The 10000-nt window shown below is 50.2% G+C and overlaps 2 protein-coding genes and 1 long non-coding RNA gene across 13 annotated transcripts in view; 1 reads left to right on the top strand and 2 right to left on the bottom strand.

Annotated features, from left to right (window-relative positions):
- Positions 1-1547, bottom strand: part of LOC148900368 (uncharacterized) — a 1981-nt gene extending 434 nt beyond the window's left edge. The window contains exons 1-2 of the mRNA XM_088993230.1: positions 872-1547; positions 1-805 (exon numbers count right to left, since the gene is read on the bottom strand). The exon at positions 1-805 is cut by the window's left edge and continues 434 nt beyond it. Of these exons, the coding sequence (XP_088849356.1) occupies positions 17-652 (636 nt within the window). The 5' untranslated portion in view covers positions 653-805; positions 872-1547 and the 3' untranslated portion in view covers positions 1-16. The remainder of the gene's footprint in view (positions 806-871) is intronic.
- The window catches only part of tjp1a (tight junction protein 1a), a 127880-nt gene that overhangs the window by 32457 nt on the left and 85423 nt on the right, over positions 1-10000 (top strand). The gene's annotated exons all lie outside the window — the stretch shown is intronic.
- LOC148900367 (uncharacterized) overlaps positions 4711-10000 on the bottom strand; it is a 32794-nt gene continuing 27504 nt past the window's right edge. Inside the window, exon 4 of the long non-coding RNA XR_016114444.1 lies at positions 4711-4939. This is a non-coding gene — a long non-coding RNA (uncharacterized LOC148900367). The remainder of the gene's footprint in view (positions 4940-10000) is intronic.

Raw genomic sequence — 10000 nt, 5'->3', positions numbered from 1 at the left:
TGACAGTGCCCCCCCCTCAAGGGACGCCTCTCGGCGGCCCACCAGGTTTGGATGGGTGAGCCGCATGGAACGCCCGGGTGAGGGATGGGTCGAGGATCCAGGAACGTGGGACCCATTGACGTTCCTCAGGTCCATAGCCCTCCCAGTCGACCAGGTACTGCACTCCTCTGCCCCTGCGCCTGGAGTCCAGTATCTCCCGCACGGTGTAGACTGGTCCGTCGTCCAATATCCGGGGGGGAGGTGGGGGGGCGGGCGTGGGGGCTAAGGGGCTGGTCTCCACTGGCTTGAGGAGGGAAACATGAAAAACGGGGTGGATCCGCATGGTGGGTGGGAGCCGGAGCCTCACCGAGACCGGGCTGAGGATGGCCTCGATGGGGAAGGGACCCGTGAAGCGTGGGCCCAGCTTGGCCGAGGACCCTGCCAGCCGAAGGTCCTTCGTGGATAGCCAGACCTCCTGCCCAACCTGGTAGCTGGGTGCTTGCTGCCGATGGCGGTCTGCCACCCGCCGGTTCCGGGATGCGGTGCGTGACAGGGCGTCCCTGGTCTCCTTCCAGACTCTGTGGGCCCGTCTGAGGTGATGATCGATAGACGGGACCTCCACCTGGCCCTCCTGTGTGGGAAACAAGGGCGGCTGATAGCCACAGGCGGACATGAATGGGGACCGACCTGTGGCTGTGGAGACCAGGGAGTTGTGGGCGTACTCCACCCAGGGTAGGTGCAGGGCCCACGACGCCGGGTTGTGGAGGCACACGCACCGGAGGGCCGCCTCCAGGTCCTGGTTCTTCCTCTCCGTCTGTCCGTTGGTCTGGGGGTGGTAACCAGACGACAGGCTCGCCGATGCCCCTAGGGACCGACAGAAACGCTTCCATACCTTGGACACGAACTGCGGTCCCCGGTCCGACACGATGTTCGTCGGAATCCCGTGGAGACGGACGACATGGTTAACCAGGAGTTGAGCCGTCTCGGTGGCGGACGGCAACCTGGTTAACGGAACGAAGTGGGCCGACTTGGAGAATCGGTCCACTACGGTGAGGACGACCGTCTTGCCACGGGAGGGGGGAAGGCCTGTCACGAAGTCGACGGAGATGTGGGACCAGGGTCTGGACGGAACCGGATGGGCTGGAGGAGTCCGGCCGGGGGCTGGTGGGAGGCCTTTCCACGGGCGCAGGTCGGGCAGGCCTTCACGAAGAGGGTGATGTCCCTCCTAAACCCCGGCCACCAGAACCATTGGGCGATGAGTTGGATCGTCCTGTTGACCCCCGGGTGGCAGGCTATCTTAGATGTGTGCCCCCAGATAAGCACCTCAGTGCGTAGAGGGGGGGGGGGGGGGGCGAACAGGCGATCCTTGGGACAGCCCCTGGGGATGGTGGTAGTTCCCTGGGCTTGCTGGACTTTTCTCTCAACCTCCCACCTCAGGGCGCCCAGGATGCGCTGGGCCGGCAGGATGTTGGCGGTAGTCTCCTCCCTTTCTGCCGGCTCATGGATACGGGATAGGGCGTCGGGCTTGGTGTTCTCTGACCCTGGGCAGTAGGTGAGAGAAAAGTCAAAACGGGTAAGGAAGAGTGACCATCGGGCCTGCCGTGAGTTAAGTCTCTTGGCCGACCGGATGGCCGCCAGGTTTTTGTGATCCGTGTAGACGGTGAAGGGGTGTTTAGCTCCCTCAAGCCAGTGTCTCCACTCCTGCAGGGCCAGGACGACCGCCAGCAGTTCCCGGTTGCCGACGTCATAATTGGCCTCGGCGGGGCTGAGCCGGCGGGAGAAGAAGGCGCATGGGCGTAGCTTCTGGTCGGTGGGAGAGCGCTGGGAAAGGACGGCCCCTACTCCGGACTCGGATGCGTCAACCTCGACCGTGAACGGGAGCTCCGGGTCGGGATGACGCAGAACAGGGGGGTTGGTGAAGGCAAGACGGAGGCGGTTGAAAGCCCCCTCAGCATCGGGAGTCCACCTGAAAGGGAGCTTGGTGGACGTGAGGTTAGTGAGGGGGAGTGCCTTCTGACTATACCCGCGAATGAAGCGGCGGTAGAAGTTGGCAAACCCCAAAAACCGCTGAAGCTGCTTGCGCGTCTTTGGGATCGGCCATTCCACCATCGCTTTGGTTTTGGCGGGGTCGGCCCTGAGCTGCCCCTGCTCCACAACAAACCCCAGGAACGACAGAGAGCGGACATGGAAGTCACACTTCTCTGCCTTCACATAGAGCCGGTTTTGCAGGAGCCGCGCCAGGACCCGTCGGACGTGTTGCCGGTGTTCTTCTGCAGAGCGAGAAAAAATAAGAATGTCATCAAGGTAAACAAAAACAAAAACATTGAGGAAGTCCCTGAGCACATCATTTATCAAATTCTGGAATACGGCAGGTGCGTTCGTGAGCCCGAACGGCATCACCAGGTATTCAAAGTGCCCTAAAGGTGTCTTGAAGGCTGTTTTCCATTCATCCCCCTCACGGATACGGACCAAATGGTAGGCGCTACGAAGGTCTAATTTTGAAAAAATGGTGGCGGACTGAAGGGGCGCGAAGGCCGAATCCATGAGGGGGAGAGGGTATTTGTTGCGGATGGTGATGTCGTTCAGGCCCCGGTAGTCAACGCATGGGCGCAGGGATCCGTCCTTCTTGTCGATAAAGAAAAACCCTGCGCCCAGCGGGGAACGCGACGGGCGAATGAGTCCCGCCGCTAGAGAGGAGTCTATGTAAGTGCTCAGGGCTTCCCGTTCCGGTTGTGAAATGTGGTAAAGTCTGGAGTCCGGTAATGGAGCCCCTGGCTGCAAGTCAATAGCACAGTCATACGGTCGGTGGGGCGGCAGGGATTGGGCGTTGTCTTTGCTGAACACCTCCCGCAGGTCGTGGTAGCACTGTGGCACGCCTTTGAGGCAGATGGCCTCGGGCGGGCCACCGCGGGAGTGGTTACGCCCTGCCGTAGCCGACCGCAGGCAGTTTGCGTAGCAGTAGGGGCTCCAGCCCTGAATGGTGGGGCCCTCCCAAGAAATGGATGGGTCATGGGCCTTGAGCCAGGGGAGACCCAAGACCAATGGCGCGTTCCGGGAGGGCATAACAAAAAATTGGCGGTGCTCCACATGGTTGCCTGCCACTCGGAGCTTAAGTGGGGCCGTGAGGTGGGTGACCCGGGCTAATAATCTCCTTAGGGGGAAGGAGATCTATAAGTTGGCAGCCCAATAGGTCGGCCAAGTGGGGGTCGATGATGCACCCGTCGGCCCCCGAGTCCACTAGTGCCCGCACTCTTTGGGAGCTGGAGGGGCCAAATAGTTAACTTTCCAGCTCCAACCGTGTGACTCGTGTAGTGGACTTAGCTCCCCACGGACGCCGTTTCGGCGGGGACTTACATTGGCCGTGGGTCCTAGGCTGGGAGCCTCGGGTGCGACGAGCCCTCGGGTTGGCGCGGTCGTCTCCCCCTCCTATCACCATAGGTTCGGGGAGTCCCTCCTGGGGCTGCGCGCGGTCGCTGCCGGGTGTGGTCGACCGAGGTCGGCTTCGGGGTTCCTCGGGCCGTCGGTCGCTCAGCTCCTTTCGCCGCTCTCGGAGACGATGATCCAAGCCGATGACAATCTCGACGAGGTCGTCGAAGGTGGTGCCGGTGTCGCGGGTAGCCAACTCGTCCTTTAGGTCGGAATTCAAGCCGCGACGAAACACCCCCCTCAACGCTCGGTCGCCGTAGCCGCTGCCAGCGGCCTGGATCCGGAAAGCGACGGAGTATTCTGCGGCCGAACGGGCCCCTTGGACGCAGTCGAGGATTCTCCCTTCCGCCTCGACCTCCGTCACCGGATGGTGAAACACCCGGCGTATCTCGGCCACTAAGTCCTGATACGAGGCGCACAGCTCCGGTCGGGACTCTCGTACCGCCAGCACCCATGTTTCGGCTTCACCCGCGAGCGGGCTGGTGATGAAGGCTACCTTAGCCTCATCGCTAACGTAGGCGTCAGGATGTTGTTCAAACACGAGCGCACACTGCATGAGGAATTGAGCGCAGCGCTCGGTTTCGCCTGCGTAGCGTGAGGGTTGGGGTAGCGGGGGAGTGCACCTGCCCACGGGCGGGGGGGAAGGAACAGTGAGGGTGGCGATGCATGTTTCCATCTCCTTGAGGCGTTGAGCCAGCGAGGAAGTGGCGTAGCGCATTTCCTCAATCGCCTGGGCCAGCTGGCTCGAACGCTCCGCCTCTTGCACAAGGGCGGCAAAGTACCTGTCATCGCCGGCGGGGTCCATGGGTGGTCGGAGTATTGTGTTACGACGCTCGAGTGCAAAGAGGCAGAACTCGAGCGACGGAATCTTGGCGATAGGGAAGGACCCGAAATACACGGCGTGACAGGCTTGGATGGATCAAGAGTCTTTACTGGAACATGCATCAAATAATAACAAACAGGGAAGAGTGGAGGAAGATAACTAAATGACAGCAGACCTGGCAACACGGAAGTGGAAACGGCAATGACCAAAAATACTCAGACGGAGACGGTAGTGAGCGACAGACAGATATAGGCAGAAGGCACAATCAGTGAATGACAATCAGCTGTGGGAACCCAGGTGAATGATGATTGGAGGGGCCGTCTCCCAAGATTGGCGGAGGAGGTGATAGGAGGGGCGGGGCGCGCCCCGGATGGCAACGAGATGTGACACTTCCGATGTCAAATTGTCGTATGTAAACCACAATAACAGTCATTATTCTTGACTTCAGATTTGAAAACTAGTCATTGACCAATTTGTTGTGCGTTCTGTATGTTGTTTTTGAGAAAAAGCTCACTTAGACTTTCTGTGATGTTTCAAGCGGATTAGGTGTCTTCAATTTTCCCACATCCATGTGATTTCTTCTGTTTGTTTTCTTTTCATAAAATGGTCTGGCAAACGGACAAACAGGTGGGCAGTGATACTCAACAGGAATTTCATTGTGTGAGAGAAACTGGGCGAGGCTGCCAGAGTTTGACTGCAGTTCCATCTCCCCTGTAAGAAAATAATTTTTCATCAATGATTATTGTTTATCCCGAATGGTGCCTCATAAATAAAACGGCAACCAGTAGTTCAGGTTGATTTACACCCAAAAAAATGCAGTATGTTGATAATTAATGATCTTGCGGTGTGATATATCCTTTTTTCTTGTTTTGTCCTACTTTTTTTGCAACTGAACTGTCTGCTTCTTACAGTCAGATGGGAGCTTTCCCCCCAAGATTTAATTTCTCTTTCATCTTCACATTTATACACTCAAGTGCTCCGCTCACCTGGACTTTGACAGTACTGTTTTTTTTAAAACTTTGTTCCATGTCTCTCTTTTTGTTGGAAAATTGACCGAGGTCTAACAGGCCAGAGTTTGACTTTCTGGAATGTTCTCATGTTGCTCATTTTCTGTTTGAGTGATTCTCGGCAGAACATGAAAGAAGTTTCACAGTCATAATACAATAACCCTCTCTGGTCGAACAAAAAATTCTAGAAAGTTATGTACTCTGTATATCCATTTTATGTACAAGTCTTAGGACAACATGCTCTTGACCCCACCTCTTCTCAAATCCAGTTCTCTTATAAACACATTCCCACAAGAATGAAGCAACAAAAAGGGGGGTAAAACTTGTAGAAAAAAGTTGGTTATTTCAATACAACTGAACAAGCTACTACCAAATCATCAGTCAACTCCACACAATCAGAATTTTTAATAATAATAATAATAATACATTTCATTCATAAGCGCCTTTCAAAACTCTCAAGGACACTTTACAGTCACAGGATATTTTTTCCGCGGGTGAGCAGCGGCAGCCACACGCGCCAGCGTTCACTCAAGCAAAGTATGTTGTATAATTACACCAACACTGTTCCTTGTTTTAATTTTAATTCATATTGTAGTCATAGGTGAGCTTTTGGGATTTATTTGAACTACTGTTAGTTCAAGATTGCTGCACATAATGTCCAGAAAAGGTAGGGTGATTTTGGAATTATAGATTACCCTTTGTTGCACTTAACTTTTTATTTTTAATCTTGCTCTTCGGGGGGGTGGGGGCGGGGGAACAAACAAACAAACACAAAAATCACTTAAACCTAAACTAAAACTAAGTATTTTGCTCTAGCTAAACATTCACAACAATGATAATTCTCAAACTATTATAGCCTGTACAGCAGGGGTGCTCACACTTTTTCAGCATACGAGCTTATAAAAACTACCAAGTCAAAATGATCTACCCACAACAAAAATGCAAAACATAATTATTTTCCAATGTTTTAAGGATTCTTTGTATGTACAATGTATGTTGATGTACCTTGCATAACTGAATAAGCCAATATTGCACAACACACATAATAACTACATATACATAATATAATAAATAACTACAGTAAAGTCTCGTTATATCGATATCGGTTATATCGATAGTACCGCTTATTACGATACTATTTTCATTTCCTCACCACCTCGCAAACCGTGACAGAATGAATCGGCCAACCATCGGATCCCGCAGGTACATCGGACCCGTCTCATTTCCACCCTGTGCCTGGCAATGCTACGTCCACGTTAGCGCAAGCCTCGTCAAGTTTGAATTGCGTCACTTGACGAGCCGCAACGTCCACGTAAACGTCCGGCCGAGACCTCCTTCCAGGTGGCCGTCCAGGGTGAAACTGGGTGACTGGCATTGCACGCCCACGTCCAGCCACGCTGTCGTCGTGCATGACGAATTGAGTCTCATCCACGACGAGCCGTGCAACGTCCGCGTCAACGTCAGTCCGAGACCCCACTCACTGCTGGATCCCGGAGCGGCTCTGGACTGGTCTCGTTCCCCCGGAGCCGGGCAGTTCACGCCCACGTCGGCGTCCGGCCGAGACCTGGTCCCATACGGCCGTACGGGGTGCCATTCTGCGCCTGGCAGTTGGACGTCCACGCAGAGCCATGCGCCGTCGCGTGAACGTGCTTGCACATTTCTAGTCTTTTTATGTATAATTAGTACCGTTTAGTACAATACCCGGTTATTACGATAATCCGGTTATTACGGTGCTCCTTTTCATCCCCCGCCGGCCATTTTTGTTGTTTATATCGATATATCCGTCGCGCCATTGGTCAACTTGGTCACGTGTCTTGTTACGTAAGCCGCCATCGGTCGCGCCATTGGTCGACTTGGTCACATGAGCCGCCATCGGTCGCGCTATTGGTCGACTTGGCCGTGTGACTTTGTCACGTGACACGCCATCGGTCGCGCCATTGGTTAACTTGGTCACGTGTCTTGGTTACGTGTCACGCCATCAGTCGGGCCATTGGTCGACTTGGTCAGGTGACTTGGTTACGTGCCCAGCACCCGTGTAGCAGAGCCATTTTCATTTTCAGACGCTAGCTCGTGTGTAGCAGACGAGATTGAAGTGTTTGTGTTAAAAGGTAAAAATGGGAAGCAGAAGAAGATTGATGACTTTTTTAAATTGTATACATAATACAGTAAGATGTAAGCGTTGCAGTTTCCCTGTTGTGTTATGTACATGCCCACTGTACTGTATATGAATGCAATCGTTTTTTGCAACAATGTTTCTTGTTTTGTCTGCTGAAGCCCGATGATTTTGAAAATTATTAACATTCCACACTGTGTATTAAAGGACAGCCGATGTCACTTTTTATTCAAATGCAAATAAAAATGACTTCACGCCAAGACGTCTTGCATTGCTTGTGAATCCAAACAATGGCTTCAGATTCGGATAATATGCTTTCTTGTTACACATCCAGTTATGTATATGTTTCAAATACACTGTAGTTCTGAAGATTAAAGCATACATGTTTACAATCATTAAAGAATTATATGTGCCATTTTGAGGCAACATTGGGGGAACATCTCTCACCCAAAAAAAAGGGAGCTAATGGCCAGCTCCGTTTCTTATATGGCGCTTGGCTGCCCTCTTTTGGCGGCTTTTGTTTAATGCAGTTCGGCGCAGGATCGGATATATCGATAGTCCCGGTTATATCGATATTTTTTCGGACTCCCTTGAATATCGATATAACGAGACTTTACTGTATTAACATTTTTTGTAATTACCTGAGTTTACTTTGATGACTTGCACTGAATTGAATCAGCCAGGGATGCATAGTCCGGACAGTAGCTGCTGACAGCCAGCCTCAAGCACATTTCCAAATGTTCATCATTCATGGTGGAACGGTATTTGGACTTAATGATCTTCATGTAGGAAAAGGCTGACTCACATAAATAAGTGGAGCGAATAATGCAGTCAAGGAGGTAGCACATTTCCTCAAGTTGGGGTACTTTTCCTGTGTGAGTAAGTTACAGAACTGTCCAAGTCTCTGAACAAGGAGTCAGCTGCTTCAACGAATGCTTCTTTTACCATCTCTCCGTCTTGGAAGGACTTATTGTTTTTAACGATGGTGTGACTCACAGGGAACTATGCTTCGGTGGCGACTTTCGCTTTTGAAGTATATGTTGAGTGAAAAATGACCGCTGTCCGGACAACTGGGATTTTAGTTCGTCCACCGTTCTCTTTCTCAGCTGCCTTTTCGGCATGAAGTCAATGTCGTATTTTCCATGAACAGTCCGAAAATGGCGCTCCGCATTTTCCCATTCCGTATGAAAGTAATATGTTTTGCCCCCTTACTTGGTCCCGGTTTCTCACTCATTTTGATCACCATATGTTTTAGCAAGGGCTTAAAATCGGAGGTAATTCGCTGACTAGCTTGTAAATTTTGCTGCGTTTAGCGCCGTTGTTTACGCATGCACGGCGACCTAACGGTAAAAATTCAGTTGTCATCTGAATGGTTGCCCTGTATGTCAATCAAGTGACGGGACGTTTGATAGGCTGACAAATGTTTTTTTTACTGTCACGCTGCGATCGACCAGTACTACCTCCGCAATCGACGTAATGAGCACCCCTGCTGTACAGTATCTGGAAGCATCAAGTTTGGGAGGTGGTCTGTCAAAGACGCCAAAAAGCTAGTTACTGAGTTGCATCCCTAGCCCAAACGAATTTTCAGAGCCCATTCCAAACACTTTTCCCAACAGAAATCCAGCGATCAAAATCCATATATTCAGTTTCATGACAGAAATGTTGACATCCAAAATAGGCATTGTGAGAACCTTGTTTACGGGCATATCAATACATGAAAACACCGCCAAAGTATATTGTTATTGTTTGTTATTGTTTGTATATTGTTTTTCTACTTCTTCCTTTCCTTCCCTCTTCCTTTCATCCCTTTGCTGCTGTGAAATGTAAATTTCTCAAGTGTGACACTAAAAAAGGCTAATCTAATCTAATCTAAAAATAGGCTTGATACATTTCACATGCATTGTTATTAACGGTCACTTATGTGTATAATAGTATATATTATATAATGTGCTGTGCCCAAGTGCAATGTCAACTAATGTAATAACACTCAATTCCTTACTCTTGTATACATGGGCATACCCTGAAATTATTTCACAGAGGTGATTGTTTGCAGATCTCTCATTTTTTCCATGAAATAAAATGCACACATACCCAGAACTGTCCCCATCACATTCACAATCAAGCTGGAACAAATCTAAGTAAAGAGCATATAAAAGTAATCAAAGCACAATGGCACAAATGTCTCTTAAATTTTCACAAGTCTAAATGTTGCTTTTTACTTTGATTTATTCCTGAATGTATTACTGCTATGTTTGCTTGTTTTGTGAGTGTGAAAGTAATCATTTGACATTGATTTTAAGAATTGAATATTTTTCACTGAAAACACATATTTTCGAGATTGGATTCAGATCGATTGTACATTCATTTTTTAAACATACAGTTGTAAAAAATGTATATGATGGGATCTCCTCATATTGCGTCAATGTGGAAGTATCAAAATCGTCCCCTATGTATATAGTGTGGCCAGTAGGGTAGCCACAGTCACTGCCCACCATGTTTTTCCGCGACTGCTATTCTTTGCAACGTCATTTTATTGATTCAAGTTTAGAGGTAACTTTCTCCCAAACATTTTGCTTTTTCTGATTCCAAAGTTGAACTCATAAGGAGCTTTAAGGAGCTTCAACATTAAAGGTTCCACTGAAATTGAGTGCT

The sequence above is a fragment of the Hippocampus bargibanti genome, linkage group LG03 (genome assembly GCF_051943395.1).
Source record: "Hippocampus bargibanti isolate YZ-2025 linkage group LG03, ASM5194339v1, whole genome shotgun sequence".
NCBI classification, from domain to species: Eukaryota; Metazoa; Chordata; class Actinopteri; order Syngnathiformes; family Syngnathidae; genus Hippocampus; species Hippocampus bargibanti.
The sequence above is the reverse complement of the archived record's forward strand: the minus strand, read 5'-3'. Positions and strand labels throughout refer to the sequence as shown.